Source organism: Xiphias gladius, chromosome 11, assembly GCF_016859285.1.
Source record: "Xiphias gladius isolate SHS-SW01 ecotype Sanya breed wild chromosome 11, ASM1685928v1, whole genome shotgun sequence".
NCBI classification, from domain to species: Eukaryota; Metazoa; Chordata; class Actinopteri; order Istiophoriformes; family Xiphiidae; genus Xiphias; species Xiphias gladius.
In genome coordinates, this window is record NC_053410.1 from 2,787,555 (window position 1) to 2,807,381 (window position 19,827).

At 45.7% G+C, this 19,827-nt stretch overlaps 1 protein-coding gene across 1 annotated transcript in view; it reads left to right on the top strand.

Moving 5' to 3' along the window:
• The first annotated feature begins 229 nt into the window (after positions 1 to 229).
• Positions 230 to 19,827, top strand: part of atrnl1a (attractin-like 1a) — a 242,246-nt gene continuing 222,648 nt past the window's right edge. Inside the window, exon 1 of the mRNA XM_040139682.1 lies at positions 230 to 487. Coding sequence (XP_039995616.1) covers positions 243 to 487 — 245 coding nt within the window. The 5' untranslated portion in view covers positions 230 to 242. The remainder of the gene's footprint in view (positions 488 to 19,827) is intronic.

Below are 19,827 nucleotides of genomic sequence, written 5' to 3' on the forward strand. Positions count from 1 at the left end.
TCAAGGTCTAAACTGTTTCCATCAAAGTTGCATGTGTCTTTGTCCTGCCCCGCAGCCTGTTCCACGCCGCTCGGCATTTCCTGACAGTGCGTAATTACCGTTTTCCTGCGCCTTTTCCACAGGCGTCACAGGTAGGCGACTCCAGCCTCCCGACACCGCCGCTGATGAGCACACATCCCCTCGCGGCGTGAGGTGACGGCTGCGTTTTCCCCCGCCTCGCGAAAAGACACTCCTCGTCCATCATGGATGATGTTGGGGAGGTACATCTATGCACCTGGACCGTGTCGTCCAGAAGGAGCGCACGGGACGCCTTGAAGACATACCTGGGAGTGTTTGTGATGCTTCATCTCGTGCTGCACACGGAAGCCTCATCGGTGTCCAAGTCCTGCGATAAAAGCTGCTTTTCGGGGAAGTGCATCAACGGGACCTGCGTGTGTGACCACGGATGGGTCGGGGATCGGTGCCAGCACTGTCAGGGAAGATTCAAGTAAGTCGGTGACTGATGCGAGGTCCGCCGCGTGCCGCCCTGCCTGTAAGGTTGTTGTTTTTGTGTGTTTGTTTGTTTGGTTTGCTACGCTGTTTGCGTTGAGTGCAGTCCGCCGACGTCCCCGTGACCACATCTGCGTGTAATACCGCGGAGCATCAGTCAGTCTCGCTGCTACGTTAAATTACTGGCAAATAGCCCGTTACACCGGGTTTAGGGAAGGAGAGGGATTATAGTCTCTCTCCTCCGGCTTTGCCTCATCTGAAGCAAAGTGCTTAGGATGTTACCTGGAATGAATGTATGAATGAGTGCACGAGGGGGCGATCAGTGCCACAGCCAGACAGGTGACTACACACCTCGCTGGCTTATTGCTTATGAATGACTTATTTTAAAAAATGCTAAAGCTGCCTTTTCTTTTTCTTTTTCTTTTCTTTTCTTTTTTTTTTTGTCTCGCGTGTAAAAAATCCCCAGAACTGGGGGGATAACCCACGTACGCACGCACGCACGCGTGGATCGCACCTGTGCACCCGCCGCAGTTAGGTGCAAGGAACTGCCCCAAGTTCAACCGTTTCGGTCCCGGATGTGCGTGCGAGCCGCTTCGCTAAAAATGACAACATGTAATTTTAATGCCCAGGCAGCAGATTGGCCGCTGCTGTCTGCCGCTCACACACGCACCCACACACACGCACACACACACACACACACACACAGGCTTAAAAAAAAAAAAGCCTGCTACGGCTGCCTTCAAGCAGATGTTCTTTAAAAATAAATCAGGATTGAGAAATTGCATGGCTGATATCTTGCCTCCGGTATTTGCTGAGACAGATTTTTATTTGGCTGTAAAGATGAAATGTTCAGAGGTTTTGATCAGGCTGCCACGTTGTGCCAGTTTTGAAAACCAGGTACGGGCTGAATTTGGCCCTCGTTCAGAAACTCGTTCTCAGAGGGAGGACCCTGAGGTTTCCATCGGTCTGGCTGGCTGTCACTCATCCCACCTCCACTCTGCTAAAGCCCCTGGCAAGGGAAGGCATAGAGACCGTCCATCATGACACGAATTTCAGAAGTAACAGGACGCTGTGCTGGAGATTGGGCCGCAAATGGCCCCTTCACTTTGCTGCATTTGCGAGATACTTTCCAGCTGCGAACAGCAACAGGACTGACGTGGGCTATGGTTAGCTCTGTTAGCTGTGGCCAGGACTGTTTTTCTTTTTTTTGTTCTTTTTTAAAGTCGGTGACACAGCTGCCGAGGTCTCAGTGATTCATGACAGCGGCTACTTTCCACACAGCACCGATGGATGACCACAGACAATGTCTCCTCTCTCATGTTGACGCTGTGTTAGACAGTCGAGTGAACAGAGTTTTTAAACACCCTCGATGGAAGCACTTGTCCTCAGAGACAGTATTTAGACACTATAACTTTCACAAAATGGACTACGTGCATAGATGTGCTTGTAAACAAGGCAGCTGTCGTCTCCCTTAAGTATCACACTTTTTTTCAGGAACTCACATTTCATATTATGTTCAAGGCAGGTTCGTTTTTTTTTTTTTATGGACGGAGCAGCAGCGTAGCACCAGCTCCTACAAAGTGTTGCATTGTGGTTGGTTTGTAGCTTTAATGTCTCATTTCTAAAAAGTCTTCCGTGGAAGTTTCTGATGGCTCATATAATAAGTTTTGCTGCCACCGAGGAAATAAAGTCCTGACGAGCGAAAGTGGGTTGAAAGAGTCTCCTGACATCTCTACCGCAGAAATGGACTGGGAACGGAATCGTTCCCAGTTCGGCAGCCAGGAATTAGCGGTGTCATTGAACATAAAGGGCATTTATACAGCGCTTTCATCCAAAGCGCTTTACACATTACCCCTCATTCAATCATTCACACACACACACACACACACGCTCACAGTTTAGTGTCTTGCCCAAGGACCAGTGGAGCTGAGGAGCTGGGAATCCAACCACCTAGCCCTGTGATCAGTGGGCGACCTGCTGAGCCACAGCTGCAGAGTGTCATGACGAAGAGCTCAGAAAATCTGATGAAAGCTAACAGCCTGAGAAAATGGTTCTGGCCCTTACAGGAGAATGGGTATGCGACTAATAGACACGCTAGACAACTGTCGGATTTATTTTCTGCCGTAATGGGAGTAGTTCCTCTTCAACTTTTACAGGAGAAATGGCTTCAAGATACGATGAAGCCGTTTGGGTAAAATAATTAGGGGCGTCCTATTTTTGGGCAGTGCGGTAGGTAGGCTGTTGGCTGGACGACAGGGATGAGCTTTTCTTCTTGTGGCTGCCCAGCGGCAAGTTAGTGTCCATTAATACCGAGTATCTCTTGCATACACACACACTGTGAAATGGCGACGAGGTCGCACAGAAAGACGGGATAGCTGTGGAGTTAGATAGACCGCCTGACATGATGTGAGCCGGAAGTCTATATTTGGACAAATTTCATTTTTTACAGAAAAAGACCCTTTAGGTGCATCGGCTCATGTCGCAAGACGAGACGTTGCATTTCCCCGAACTTCAACAAAAATGTGAGAACATGTAGAGGAAAGGAGGAAAAAAGAAAAAGTCCCTACAAATCTCCACTTTAACGCTAAATTCTAGGTGTGAGATGTGACACCTGAATGCGTTGTGTACAGAGGAGAGCTTTATTTAATCGTACAACACTTTTACGACACCATATTTTATAGTTTTTTGAAAATTGAAAATGCAGTTAACAATCATTGGAAACTACAACTGCCTGTAAAATAAACCTCAAAAGCAACGTCCAGTGTGTCCCCGTAGGATGAACGTGAGGTTGACCTGGGCGCCAATGTTGACAGCCCGCCTGCTAATGGCCAGTAACAATCAGGCATCGTGACTTCTTTAAGTTTCTCGTCCTAGGATCATCTGACAGATAGCAGCCTAGCTGATTTCTGGTCTGTTTTCATTTGCCTTTTCATGCTGGAATGAAGTCTGACGCTGTTTAACTAAACTATTGATTCTAACTGAACATGGGGTGTTAACCTAAATGGGGCTTTGTTGCGGTTCACGATGAGGTCGGGAGAAGCACAGATCGTTGGGGAAACAAATTTGACACAACAACGGCGGAGCACAGTGAAGCTGCTACGGGAAGTTCAGCAAAAGTCACAAAGTCATTCTTTTAAAAATATATAGATATATATTTACATGCCTCAAGACACGGTGCATTGGCTGTAACCATTACGAGCAGCGACGGTAGAGGGGCAGCAGCCACACCGAGCTGGTCAGATGAGGAGATTCTGGCTGAAGCTTGGTCGCATCGCTGCTGTGTTCCTGTCATGTGGAACGTCACTCACACCTGCATCAAGGGCTCTGACCACTGTAGCTAATCGTAAGACGTGGGATTCACAGTATTATGAAAATGGAGAGACCAAAATGTCATCCAGTCGCTTCGATAAAAGTTGTCCACAGATATACAATAGGTGCCTGATGTCGGCCAAAGCTGTTGAGTGTAATTATAACCCAGAACAAATGACATAGTGTTACACTGTCAGTGTACAGTACTTGTAACCCTCGCGTGACCTAACTTTACAATCATATGACCGTCTGGACTCGGTGGCAAGAACACTTGCAAAGTTGTAAGCGTGGGGTTCTTCCCCTCCTCTGCCATGTGCCATTAGTCTCTTTTCCCCATAGGATTTACCTTGATTTGGCATCAGGCTCATAAAAATTGCTTCTGACCATGTGCACTTCAAGGTGTCCTTACCAGTTTTATACTCTAGGTTTTTTTAAAATGACGGCCTACGAGGGAGCGGTTTTTTTTTTGTGTGTGTTTTTTTTTGGTTTTTTTGCAGTACCATGTTTGACCACTGGAAAGCACTGGCAGCAAAGATGACTGTTTGGGATACATATGTCCCTGCTAAACATAGGGAAATTTGGCATGCGTTGAAAATGAACCGAGAACTACTTGTCCAGAAAGCAAATGCGTTCTGGACCCAGTTACCCAGTTCGGCCTGTAGTTTTCTGTCCTTTCTATGTATTTCATGAAATCCCGCCTTCGTATTAAGCTTAGTTTATTACAAATCATCTAGTAATCCATCTGAAAAACATCCACTGGAGGTTGTCTCGGGGATTGTGAATTCGATGAACCTCCCCATCAGCGACCAGTTTTGCAAAAAACGCTGTTGTTAAAATAGTTGTCTCATCTAAAGGCTTCACTGTACTTGTGGCTACGTCAGCTGTATCAGTAGTGAGGACAGACTGGAGGGCATCGGAGCAGAGAAAAGGATCTGTGCTTCAATATCACTGCTGTGCCTTGAAAAAAAAACTCAATACCAATGCCTCAGTGGTCACTGGATTGCAGTCGGGATGGTCAGGACACACACACACACACACACACACACACACACACACACACATTCTTGTCTTACAGTAGTTGCGAGGACACCCATCGACACAAGGCATTCCCTAGCCTCTGACCGTAACCTTCACCTTCACAACTAGATGCCTAACCCCAACCTAAACCTGATTCCAACCTGAAGGTAAAACCAAGTCTTAACCCTCAAACAGGCCTTTGAAGGTGTGAGGACCGGACAAAATGTCCTCACAATGCCAAACGTCCCACAAAATGTACTCCGTAAGGTCTGTAACTCAAACTGGTCCTCGCAAAGATAGTAGTACGAGTACGAACACACACACGCACACACACGCACACACACTGCTGTGTCTCACATCCACACAGACAGATCCAATAAAGGAGAAATAGGGGGTAGATTCTTTTTGTCTATTGATTTAAGGTATTGGTGCGCTGTGTAGTTTTTATTAGTCCGTCGTCTCACCCTTTGCTTTCCAGACGCGTTCTCTCTCCCTCTCTCTTTGTCTGTTGTGTCTGTTCTGCTCTCTCTCCCTGTCTCTTTCTCTGTCTCTGTCTCTTTCTCTGGACTAGATAATGTCTTGCTTGTTCTCACATACGAAACAAACAAACACAAGTCGTACTATGACACACATAAAACACAAAGAAGCAAATGAAATGTGAAGATCCTGATAAGAGGAGACTAGTTGGCAGCCCCCCTAACGCTTTTGACTATAAAATCTAATTACTTACTAAACTGAAAAAAATCATTCTGTAGCTTTTACTCTCTGTCTCACTTAACTCTTTACTACCAATCCCCTTTCCCAAATGGTACCGATGAAAGCCACAGAAGACTTATCCTTCCATTTGCCGTGCAGTAATAGACAAGGCATTGCTGAAGCTTTACAATATTTTCAACCATGACTCAACATAACTTACTCTGTTGGAATAGATGCTCTTCGAAAATTGTGCTTTTTTGGACTCCATATTTACACTGAGAGGCGGCACGGCGGTGCACCGGTTAGCATCGTCGCCTCACAGTAAGGAGGGGGCCTTCCTGTGTGGGTTTCCTCCAGGTGCTCCGTCTTCCTCCCACATGCGGGGAGAGCTGGCGACTCCAAATTGCCCGTAGGTGTGAATGTGAGCGTGACTGGTTGCCTGCCTCTGAATCTCGGCCCTGGGATAGACTGGTGACCTGTCCAGGGTGTACCCCGCCCAGTATCAGCTGGGGTTGGCTCCAACCACCCCACAACCGTCACAGGATAAGTGGCATAGCTGATGGATGGATGGACATTTATATTGACCTGTTTAAATCTGTTTTTGCTTATACCAGTACATTTATGTGAGAGCTGTTTGTACAGTCCAAGTCCTCATACCTTGATGACAAAATAGGCTTTGTACAAACAAACAATTTACATTTATTTAACTGTTCTCTGATGTGCTATCCCTGCAGTTGAGGTCTGGTTGGGTCTGAACAGCTAAAACATTATTGTAAGGCCGCATTGATTCGTTTTTTGTTAACAGGCAGCAGGGGACCTCTACAACAGGCTGACAGACGCACAGCCCTGACATAATATTGACACATAGAGTTGTTGTGGCTAATGTGTTAGTATAAAGTTGTCTATTTACACATCTAGCAGAAACAGAGCAACATTATCATTCACGTGGATTTGCGTTTGTGTCCACCTGATGAATTTAATTCCAATATTCACTCTTCTTTAAACTCTAGTTTGGTCTCCACCAACTCTTTAGCAGCTAAATGCTCCACTATGCCCACCAGCTAGTCTCACATTTTTGTCTGTTTGCTGTTTGGTGCTGAGAGGGTAGCAGACAGTGAGTATATGTCAGAGCTTATTTGCTAAAAGCAGCTGCCTGCTGCTGCAGGAAACATTACACTGAACCATATGATACATTTGCCTTAAAACAGAGTCACTGAGCTAAAAGAAGCTAAGAAGAAGCTAGAAAGCTGCATAGAGACGGAGCACTGGAGAGCATTGCCTGTGGGTTTTCCTCTAGGAGCGACAAACACCATTTGATTTGATGATATTAAAAAATATTGATTCGAGGAGCTGCAAGTGTAGGAAAAGATTGGGTTCATGTTCGCAGGAAAGCAGCACCGGCTGTGGGTATGAGGTGCGATGTAAACCTCAGCTTATGGTGTCGAAATCAAGCGCTTTGTACGTTAACCCATGCATCAGACTTCCTTTCAGTAACCTTCGCCATAACTTCAAACCTTCTCCTGCTCTGACAGAAAAATGTACACGTTGGCCGTTTTAACTGTTCGAAGGTGACAAATGTTTTTTCCTAATGTCCGAAGTAGTAAACTGGCTCTGCAGTAACTTAGTTTGTTACGAAGGCAAAAAGCTTTTAAAATCAAAACTGTGCAGTTGTGTAAACAGCTCAGAGCATTTTTGTGGTTGGATTAGCTGTATAGCGTAATTTTTCAGTAATAATTCAGGAATGGGAGGTAAAATGTTTTTTGGCTTCACGCACATGCATGGGTGTTTTTAAATCATGTGCACGATCAGCGGGAACGAATCATAGAAGTCGCTGCACACTGCAGTGAAGTGACGTCTTCAGTTAAAAGCTTTTCATCAGACTAAATAGGTTACATGTTTATCCTCGATTAACCTAACGGCGGAGCAGAGGCTATAAAACACTCGTAGGCCACTGTGACATTGACGTCTGGCAGTTTCATCAGCAAACTCTCATGCAGGGCATCAAAGCGAATCTATTTGGCCAAGTTTTTTTCCAGAATAAACCGCTGCACTGATCTGACATTGTCTCTCGCATGCTAAGTGCGGGCAGCCGAAACACTGGAGGCCAAACTGAAACAAACTGGCGCTGATCAAACTAATTTTGCGTCATTATCTCCCATCAGAGATGCAGCGGGGGATTCTGGAACAGGATGTTGATGGTGCTCATTGGTAGAGGACAGAAAAAACCAAACAAAAATCTGGTCCCGCTCGTTGCTGACCCACTGTTGCAAAGACATTGTTCACCGTGCACCAGCCACAATGGAGCTTTTTGCCTCTCAGACAGCAGGAGCCAAGAAAGCTATATTTATCACACAGAAGCCGGGTAAATGGACTGAGGTGACTCCGAGTTGAGACAACGCTCCGCAAGATGGGGTTTAAAAATTTACCACCTCTCCAAGTCCGTCAGCAGAGTTACTGGCATGAAAATAATATTCTACCTATCTATCCATCAAAAGGAAATATACGAATACGTATAGTTTAGATTTTTACTTTCAAAATGGGATTATAGTTTTAGATAAAACCCCTCTACTGCATGTCTGATTTAATCTGTCTACTAATACTGTGAGTGCAGTTTAGATGTTAGGGTAGCACCAAAATCCTGTTACATGATGCTGGAGCCCATAATGGTTGCTCCTCAGCTCTCCCCATCACTTCGGTGTGTGGCAGCAGTATGGATGTCCTGAGGTATTTACCCCGTCGGTTTGGTGCCGTGTATGAAATTTTGTGCCTCTCTGGAGCCCCCTCTATTTGCCCATGTCAACTGTAGCATGGTTAAGGTTAGGCAAAGTGCTAATTGTTGCTCTGTCGTGAGAAGTGAACTCTGGTCTGCCACGTGAGAGTCAGATGCGTTTTCACGCCCGGGCCACCACTCCAGCCTCCATCCCCTCACTTTCTTCCTCGCTAGACTGAGGGAAGGCGCCGACCTGCACCGGCACCAAACGTTGGCTCTGAACGGAAATTGCGTGATGTGGAATCGTCCAATATTAATCCATCCTAGAATAGCGGGATGAAGTGAGACACTGATGTATCCTAACATACTGACGTATGTCAAATTCGTGGTAATGTACTTGGAGCAATTTATTTATTTTATTAATTTGATGGTGTCCAAAAATAGCACACATTCCCCCACTTACAGTTGGCAGCTCCCATCATCTCGTAGGAGTTTCAATTCAAGACAAGTTTGTTAAGCTACATTTTACACTGACATGCCGAAAATATTGTGAACAAATTCAACCTGGAAGCCGATGGTAGAAACACTTTAGGAGAAGATTCAGCCGAGAGGATATTTTTCTGTGAACGGGCGATCTCAAAACACACTCGCTATGTTTACAGTAAATCACAGTCACAAATGTGCATAGCTGGTCACGGACACAAAGAGATCTAAATATAAACCCTGCTGGCTGTGTGATGCCTGGGGGTAAAGAGAAATGAGCCATTCGGGGACCAAACAACCACATGAGTGTTTCAGTGAGAGACAGGCTGAGCGGAGACAGAATAGAGAGCTTTTCTGACATCAGAGTCATCATCTGCTGACATGGGCTTCAACCCGTGTGTGTGTGTGTGTGTGTGTGTGTGTGTGTGTGTGTGTGTGTGTGTGTGTGTGTGTGTGTGTGTGTGTGTCTGTGTGTTTGTGATTATGCGCGTTTAAGCCTCAGGCAGTGTGCAGTGACGATGTCACAGCTCGTGAACCGAAGCTGCCACCGTACTGTGCTGAGTTGCAGTGTGTGTGTGTGTGTGTGTGTGTGTGTCTGTGTGTGCTTGTGTGTGTGTGTGTGTGTGCATGTGTGTTGGTGTGTGTCTGTGAGAAAGCATGTGAGTGTTTGGGAGGGAGGAGCATCGGGCGGCCATCTGTCCAGTGCGAGTTAATCCTGCTATGATGAGAGTGAAAGCAAGGGCAATACACACACACGCGCACACACACACACACACACACACACACACACACACACACACACACACACACACACACACACACGCACACGCACAGTTGGATTGGTGGGTGTATTACATGAATCATAACCCCCTGTGTTCCTGCCCGAGGCTCTAGCGGTTTCAGAGAGATGGCAAAGGTCCGCTCTTATGACATCATCATCATGGGACAGTGAATCTGTATCTGCATTAGAGAGTCTTCAAAAAAAAAAGAAAAGATCTTTCAGTGCCTGATCAGACTTTCTCCTTTTTCTTTCACACTGATGAATTAGAACCAGAATATTTTCAGTTGTCACTACATCGTAGTTAGTGACAGTTTATCGTCAGGAAACGACCTGATGACAGTTTTGATAATAGTTTGTTTTTGGACAAAAATGCCAGATGTTCTCAAATATGAGAATTTTCTGCTTTTCTGTGTTTTAAATCATTGTGAATTGAATGTCTTTGCGTTTGGACCGTCGGGCCTGGACCTGTCAACACCCATATGTGGAGGCTGCTGCTTAAGCAGATAATGAATGACCTGATACTGTAATAAAACACAGCTGTAATGATATAAAATGTCTTCGTAGAAGACGTTATAATTGTTGACAAACACTGTACATTAATAGACACTTAAAAATGTCCTGCCGCTGCATTATAACGTACTATAATGCCACTACATTATAGTACGTTATAAACGTTGAATTAAATGTTTATACTCTGTTTATAAATAAGTAAAGTGTAAGTTACACGTCCAAAGTGTCAACAGTTCCACTTGAGGCATTATAACATGTGAAGTGCTGCGCTAGAGGGGGTGGGATCAACAACATGAATGGGGTCCGTCATCAAGCAGCGTCCTGCTTTTTCCGCCGCTTGTACCATTTCATCGTGTGTTTACAAAACCAGAATATAAACAGTATTTCCAGAGTACTGGGAGGTCAGTGCCACGGTCCCCTGGGGACCATAAACAAATTTAACGGAGATCTGGCAAATGCTTTTAACTTGCTCTGGACCAAGGCCTTGAACGAACGGTCCAATCAACTGACGGGACCAACAGAAATCAACTAGGACAAATAAATCAATAAATGAATAAATAAATAAAAACGGGTCTAAGCCAAGAATAGTTTAAGCTTCACTGTTTAAATAGGGCCTTCAACCACTTAATTAAACTTTGGTTTATAAAAACTATGGCGAAATTCCAGGTAGTCTTCAATACTTTTAACCTACAAGTTAGCCCGGGCGTAAAATTCTCTGTCTCATAGTGATGATGTCACAAGCCCTCCATCGTGCCCCTCGCGGACGCCGAATCCAAATGTTCACCCTGCAGACTTATGGACTGAGCCCTCACAGACTTTTGTCGCGTGTGCGGCGACGCCTTCACCGTCGTCACGCCGAGTCTGCAAGGACGCTGGACCGCGAGGGGACGAACTGCGCCACGAGACGGGGCTCGATGACCTCGTGTGTTTCCGTCCTGTAACTCATTTCGGTGTATTTCTCTAAACAGTTCGTAGCGGTCTTGTTACCGGCAAGTTATGTACGGCATGCGCAGGTCTGCTGCGTAAAGGATGTGGCGAGAACGTGGAGTAAAACGTGCACAGGTTATTATTATTAATCTCTAAGTGTTTCACATCTCGCCATGGATTACGGGTAATATCTCAAGCAAAGGCTGGTCTCGTCTGCACCCCAAGCAGACTCGACAGAAGCCGGCAGAGCATCCGCTCGAGGCCCCCCCCCCCATGGACAGGCCTCGCCCGATGAGTCCTTGAGTCTGCGAGTGCTGTGAATGCCGGACATTTGTATTCAGCCACGCTCAGGGGATCGATAGTCATTTGGCCCCGTGTGTTCAGTCTATACCGCCCATCAGACACACTCACCATTTACCTCCTTTGTCAGTCGTACAGTAATCAGATTAGTGTTTGTGGTGAAGGCCAGTGTCCCTCCATCACAGGATAATTATACAGGTGTTGACTGAAAATGTCTTCCATTAGAGTGTAACAGAGGACCTAGTTGGCTCATTAGCCTGGCCTTTTTTTTTCTTTCCCATTTTGAAATGATGGATATCCTACGGATTGTTTTTAAACATTTCACTTTCTGTATAACTGAATAATGGATACATGTTTGGCTATAGAACGTGTGTATATATATATATATATATATATATATATATATATATATATTACCTGAGTGGATCCAAGCTTACTGTCAGCTCCATCAGCTCCGGTAACATGCTGCACTGCTCATTTCACAGTTGTTACGTGAGAAGAGTGTGTTTTGCAGGCAGATGGAGAAAAATTGCACTTCTCGCTGCGCTTTTCCACCAAACGTGTTGGAGCCTCCTGCTGTTACCAGTGCTTCTATTCCCTCTCCATTCGGGACTGTTTGAGTCGGGCCTAATCATCCTCAGGTCTACTTGGACTTCTTCAGATTGTCCTCTGGTCCATTTCAGTCTGGGGAGAATGACTTTTGAAATGGGAAACCAAACACGCTTGCAGCATTTCCCTTTCCAACCCACACTGAGCTGAGGTGAGCGTCTGTTATTCTAGACTTCCCGTGGGTACTGTAAGTCGTGATGAAAGCCTTACAAATGCTTCCTATGCTACAAGGCTTTTATTGTGGCGAGCGACCGCAGGAAGTATTGAGGTTGCGTTGAAAGCATTCTTGTAGAGGTTTTGAGTTTGTGCAGGCTTCTGTCCATCCTTGAAAGTAAGATAAAACCAAAGTGAGAACACACCCAGCAGCAACCACAGAAATAAATGTACAGTTTTATTATCCTCGTCTTGGTAGTGTGTGTGTGTTGTGTGTGTTGTGTGTTGTGTGTGTGTGTGTGTGTTGTGTGTGTTGTGTGTTGTGTGTTGTGTGTTGTGTGTTGTGTGTGTGTGTTGTGTGTTGTGTGTTGTGTGTGTGTGTGTGTGTGTGTGTGTTGTGTGTGTTGTGTGTGTTGTGTGTTGTGTGTTGTGTGTTGTGTGTGTGTGTTGTGTTGTGTGTGTTGTGTGTTGTGTGTTGTGTGTGTGTGTTCTGTGTGTGTGTGTGTGTGTGTGTGTGTGTGTGTTGTGTGTGTGTGTGTTGTGTGTTGTGTGTGTTGTGTGTTGTGTGTTGTGTGCGTGTGTGGTCAGATTGGGATTGCTGACTGTGTGTCGGCGATTCTCCGGGTCTCTGCTGAGACCAGAGTTATTTTCCTGGCAGGGATCATCACTTTGGATTTAGACCATCCTCCCTGTCCTCTTTTTGTTTCTTTCGCTCTTCCTCTTCTCATCTCTTCATCCGCTCTCACTGTGTCTCTCTATCCGTCCCAAATAGACTCACACACGTATATGCAGACAAACACATTCTTCTCCTCCCAACCATCCAGAAAAAGCCTTATTCCCCACTCGCTTCCAAACTGTGTTTTCACACAAATGATTTCATCACTAAAGCATGTGCTAGCTCTGGTTCGCCGTGTCCCTGTGTATTTCTTTGTGTTTGTTATGTGTGTATTTGTTTGTGTCTCTCTCTCTCTCTATGTGTGCGTGTGTCTGTGTGTGCGTCTGCACGTGGTGGATGGGTGTGTTTACAGAGAGTTTAGGGCCTGGATTATTTGTGTTCATGTCTGGTCGCTTGCCCGTGTTCCCTTGTAACTCTCGGTCCTCGCCGATTTTGTTCTCCCTTTTCCTGCCCGTGGTGTGATGTTCACGGGGCTCACTCCGGCAGGGCGGGAGGAGGATGCGATAGAAAGTCATGAACACGCACGCATGTACCTGGTGGATACACACTCTCTGCCTGAGGGCGAGAAGTCATTTTTTCTTGTGCTGTCACTTTCTGCCAGATGGTCGGAGCCACATGCTTGGCAGCGTATTTCCGCCTCTTTTTTTTTTTAGCACCCGAAAATAAAGCATAATAACAACACTTTTTTTTTTTTTTCTGTTAACACAGGCCCCACTACAACTTATCAGTTAATGGGCCTCTGAACCAGATAAGACTAAGATGCTCAGTCACTTACTGCATGTGCGATGCTCTGAACCAGATAAGACCAACGATTTGATTTATCTCAGTTTTTCTCAAACTATATGTAAATCTGCATTTGATCTCCACACCAGAACGTGGCTTTAATGCACCTTACGGATCCAAGAAGAAAAAGAAAAAGGAGAGGAGGACGGAGCAGCCTAACTCTGATCACGACCACCGGTATTTTGGCGTCGAGGCAGAAACATAATCTTCTGTCAGTCACCCAACTGCTGGTGAGCCATGCAAGATAATTATCAGCAGGTGCTACGACCTGACAGTCAGAAACATTACGTTGGATTGCATTTCATTCATTTGGCATAAGCTTTTGTCTAAAGTAACTTGCAAAAATTCAACCTCCAAAGGAAAATCAGAAACTGGATCCCTCCCAAACAAAAAGCTAATAACTGTCTTCAGGGGGTAAAAGAGAGATAACAGACAAATGACTGTAGGACCTGTTTTGGCATTTTGCCTACTGTATATTGGGCAGCTTACAGTGTAATTACCGTAAATATGGGAAAGGTGAGGTGTGCGACATGCAACATGGGTCCCGTACGTGCGCAAGGCCAACCGGATGTCCCATAAATCTCCCAGACCCCAAGCACCCCACTTATGTTCCAGTCTGAATTTGTTCTTCGGGTTGTGGCAGTTCCTGAGAGCGCCAGCTGTGACTTCCCTGTGATAGGGGGGGATTTCTCCACCTCACAAGTGCAAACCAGAGGTGCGCAAGCGTGTGCAAGCAGTGAACAAAATACAACAGATGCACAGAAATATTGTGCGCACGAAATGCTACACATCAATTAGAAGAATGTGCGCCACGCTGCTACGAAAGCATCCGGCGCGATAGCTTCTTTACACCAAACACCCAAGTGGGACACTGGACCAAGAGAGTCCAATATTTCTAATGAAGACTCTGGCTGTGCTGTCCTGAGCGCTTCCCTGATTTGTTTTGCATCCAAACTTCGGCTAAATTTAGCTTTGACCCCGTACACACTGCCCTCCGCGATGCCCATCCAGTGGCGTTCCAGCACCGACAGAGGCGAGTAGCGCTGGTGCCGGTTTCGGTTCAGTTGTAGAGAACAAGGCAGGAGAAATAAAGTTTTCGGGGACTATTATTATTATTATGGAACCCTACTCTCCCACCTTACCGGACCGCTGGGTTAGAAAATGAGTACTGTGCTACTTACATTCCATTGTAGCCTGTAGCATCCTTGTTAGCTGCTTTGTAAGATGAGTAAGGCTTTATGTAATGCTCTTCTTCATGTGCTCTACCTCACACAAACTACAGTCTTTTCATCTTGTCAGTACCTTCTTTGCAGACTTGTGGCAATTGATGATACAGAATTCTCACCAAAACTACTTTCTAAGAGCTGTAAAAACATCTTTGTTTAGCGATTCCCTGCACAAACCAACGTCCGGCACTCATGATGTTTGTTGGGATCATGATTGATTGATTGAACCGTTTTTTTAAAAACTTTTTCTACCCTTTGTATTTGTTCTTTAATTTTTAATGCCCTTAATGTAAGTGTGAAAGGTTTGATTGAGGAGCGGATGTCAGTGTGTGTATTCAGGGCTTTGGCAAGCCTATGCTGGGTGTGGTGTAGGGATTTTCTGTGTGTGTGTGTGTGTGTGTGTGTGGGTGTTCGCGCATGTGTGCCGAGCACAGGAAGCCATCCCATAATATGACTAAGAGACTGACAACTTGGGATAGTGATTGCAGTTGGCATGGCAATGCTTTGCGGCCCTGTAACACACAATAGCATTTTAATGCAGACCACATGTGATGGGGCTCACCGTAGGGGCGGACACACACACACACACACACACACACACACACACACATTCCTACCTTACCAGCAGTGGACTGTTGAAATACACTGACCAAGTGTGGACCAAAAAAAAACCCAGCAAAATTGTTACTGAAGGTCTTCTCGCATAATATAAGTGCAAAACTACTTTTGTAATTTTCTTTGAAAAATTGTCAAGCGAGGGAAACAGCAGCAGGTTTGGTTTTGATGCTCCAGGTACCGAAAATGGGCAGAATATGAGCCTGACGCTGCACAACTGGCACCTTCCAGTCACAAACGAACCCACCATGCCACTGGTTGTACTGGGACCTCCATTTCTCAGTCCTTAAATCTTTCATCTGGATGTTGGATTTCAAAATTCCCCAAGGATTGAACCCATACCCCCAAAGCTTTCAGAAACAGTCTGCTCTAGTCCTGCGCCATTTGGTCAAACACTTTTGAGATACATTTCTGAGTCTGTGGGAGTTAAATATTCAGTGAGCCGAATAAATATCAAGCCCAAGTCTTCAAAACTTCCAGGCAATCCTCCAAGACCTTGAGCTAGTTGTAAAAAGAAACAACCAATATTTGTTAGCACCTGTGAATGTTTACTTTGGGCATTGGCCTTCAAAATTCAGTGCAGCACCTGAGGATGACTGAACAGTCTTTCAAGGACCTTTTCAGACCTCCTGAGAGAGAGAGAGGCAGAGGGTTATGTCATGGAAATTGATGCGTGGCTAACAATTCGCTGCAGCATGGGGGTGGAAGAGTTTCGTCAGTGTGTAGGCCCCGGCACCGTGTTGCGCCGAAAATGAGAGAAGCGGGAAGGCGAATGGAGGAAAGAAAAATGAGAAAGAATAGGAAAGTTGAAATGCGGAAAGAGTCGGAGAAAGGAGAGGAGACGATGAAAGGAAAGAAAGGAAGACATAACCCAAACACACACACATACACACATAACCCTCCATCCTCCTCCGCTATCACTGACAGCCGGCTGCATATCGATGCAGATATCCATACACATGAGGTGACTTTGCTCTACCCATCCGCCTCTGTGGGATGTGAAAGTCATATTCAAATATTCATCCCCTCGTGTTTGAGCAAACACAGCTACATGTTCCTCTGGCGCCTGGGCAGAACCTCATCAGTCCTCAGGCTTTAACCTGAGAACGCAGGCCGGCCTCCCTAATGACGCTCAGCACTCGAAAGGTTAAGAGACTGTATGAGTCAGCCTATTAACTGTTGCCCCAGGTCTGATAACCCTGGGGAAACCAAACCTCGAAAATGGAACGCAGCAGGGAAAGTCACATAACTACAGGTTGCATTAAACCTACACCCTTCCTCTCGGGTTACAAGCTGATACTACAGGTTTGTTTAAGGACGTGGTCACGGTCCTTGGGTGACCTTAACCTTAGTGGTTTTCGTTGATTTGGTTTTGGTACGTGTGGTTGCGCATCTGACTTGTACCCACACGGACCCGTGGTTTTTACTGAGGCTGGCTTTGTGCTGGTGAATGCGGGTGCTGACCTAAATCTTGCCCGAGCCAAAACGCAAATGGTGCCAACAGTGTCTGTGCTGAAAAGGACTCAGAATGCTAAAAGAAAAAAAAAAACCCAAAAACTGACGGCTCCTACTCTGAGGAAGCTCCATCGATGAAAGCTGTTGAAATTCAGCTGCAGATGCGGCTGAGAGCATGTTCAAAACTATAGTTTGTTCGTTCTCGTCTGAATCAGTTCATGGGTTGATAAACTCGCTGTGTTATTCCTACGGTTCAGTTTCAGTTTGGTTCTAGTGAACCAAAATGCATAGCTAAAAAAAAACCATGTCAGGGCATCCACTCCTTGGTTATATACGTGTGGGGCAGAAGCAAGAACACAGGAAGGAGGTCTTGAAGATGGTCTTATCTGCCCCAATATATATAGGGCAGTGTACTTCGTTGCTGGTCCAGGTCGTACCACGATTCATCCTCTACAGGGGTCGTTTAGCTCAAACCCGCAGAGTACGCCCCGCAGCTGGGAAGATGGAGGTTTGAATAAAAAATGTGGACATCTTCACACAAACGGGATGGGTTATGACCCCTGGAATAAAAATCTAATCCAAAGATGCTGATACACCGAAGAAAGTTCACCGAGGTCGGGCTTTCCTTCTGCAGGCACGCCTCTTTATGCGTCTCATTCCATCGACCGCTCGGAAGCTGACGCAGCCGTGAGTGAGCTTCTAACTGTCACTGTGACTGATCCCTTTACAAGTAAATTTAGCCGAAATCACAGCACAGCCGCTGTCTTTTACTGGTGTGTGTGGTGATTCTGTCAGACGACGTCGCGGTTATAAAAATCGGGATTTCAACGGAGCAGAGCAGCAGCTTGGAAACGGCTTGGAAATGGAAAAGTGACTGATGGTTAACATGTCGTCTTAATTGGCCGCGTTTCAGTCACTTCGTTTCATACTGGTTCCGTTGTCTGACAACAGAAACAGAAAAACATGTAAATGTAAACAGCTTCATTGGGAATTCAGCTGCATTAAAACACTGTGGATGTGAGCAGAGAGAGCAGGAGAGGAGCAGACAGTTAAAGGGCGGGTCCAGCCACATTCGAGGATTTGATCTCGTCTTGGTTCTCCATTCCTTTCCTTCCCTTTTTATACCTCTTCTCCACTTTTCTCTTTTCTCCATCCTTCCCAATTTTCATCCCTTCTTCCTTTCCTCTTTTTCTTTTCCACTTCCATTTCTTTCCTCATTTTCTTATCTATTGGCTTCTATGTTTTTTCCTTCCTCTATCCTTTTCTCTATTCTTTCCTCTTCCTGTATTCTCTTTTCTTTTGTCTGCTTTACTTTTGCCGCTTCCTTTCTTCCCCCTCTTTCTTTCACCCTTTCTTCTTTCCTTCCTCCTCTCCCCTTTTCTCATTTATATTTCTCTCCATCTTCACTTTTCTCTTCTCTTCCTTTACTACCTCTTCTTTTCTCCTTTTCTTTTTAAATGTGCCATGTTCCTATTAGCTTTGCTTTGACCTTATTCTAGGTACAGGATCCATATGAAGTGTGTGTGTGTGTGTGTGTGTGTGTGTGTGTGTGTGTGTGTGTGTGTGTGTGTGTGTGTGTGTGTGTGTGTGTGTGTGTGTTGGCGATGAATGATGCGCTGGTGTGAAAGCCAGTGGACCGTGACTATACTGTAGGTGATAGAGACCCAGTAACATCAATCATTCACACACACACACTCACACACACACACACACACACACACACACACACACACACTGACACACAAGCTCTCACTCTCCGCCGTCGTTATTCCCAGCAGTAGGGCTTTTCTTGATTTTTAATAAAGGATATCTGCAGAGAAGGTCAAGGTTATTCAATTGTTGGTCATTCATCTCCTCTTTTTGCTCTCCCCTGACGCCCACGTACACACGGATGAAAACACACACACGCGCGCGCACGCACGCGGGCCACGCGGATCTCTCAATCTTCACTAGCGGCCCTGCCTCTGGGACCCCTGCACCTAGTGTGTGCGCGCGCGGGTGTGCATGCTCGCTGGAGTGAACAATGCAGCCGTCATTTTTGGGTTGTATGGTTATCCATCACTGGCTTCATGTAGTTCCCCTGCTATGTTCTGTGTATTTCATCCACCGTGAGAGTTTTGCACTGCGCTCAAGAGGTGTCACAGATAATATTGCTTACTGTTTTATCGGCAGACTTTTTGAACTTAGCACAAACACAAACGACGTGGAAATTGGAGACTGGATGTCCTGCGAGTGGCAAGATAACACCACGGCCGCACGTGTGAATGAACGGATTCTTGTAAAGGGTAACTGGGGCAGGACAGAGTCGCTGTATAAAGCTGTGAGGTTATTGTGGAGAGCGTTTTTTAATCTGTTTCCTCTGAGGATGCGAGCTGGAGATTGGTGAAAACTAGAGATTATTGAAATGCACTGACTCAGCCACGAGACGATACACTCAGACTATCGTGTGTGAGCTTAGGCAAGGGTCACAGTAGAGGAGATATACCGACGTCATTTTTTACGTGATACCATTAGAGTAAATAAAACTCCATTTAAAATCACACTGACGTAATAACGCATATTACTCGCAGAAAGGTTCGAAATGGTTCAAATGTTCCTAAAAATCCGGCCCTACAACATAAACCTGTGTATCATAGTATGCATAGCAAGTCATTCAAAGATTTAAAATAGTAATGTAATATTCTTGTCAATTTCTTTAGCAGTCTTTAACGAACACCATTTTGAACAGGCCCAGAACGGTTGCAGGTTAAACGTCACCGGTTTGACAGCGGCTGCGGCAGGTCTGGACATTGGGCGCAACAAAAGCTCCTTATTTAATCAAAAGCATAGGCAGATAGTGAGGGTGGTTATCGTGGATAACAGAGAAATCATTCACAAAGATGTTCAATGTGGGAGTTGTTGGCCCCGGAAGTGGCGTCAGGACCCTTTATGTGACGGTAGACCGATCGCACCGGGAGGACCAGGAGGCCGTCAGGCTCAACAAGGATCCATCCACAGACCTACAGGATAGTGGTCTGTGGAGGTTGAAGTGTTGGCATAGAATCCATTGTCCTCACATGTGTATGTACTGAATAAACTCTGAATGTAG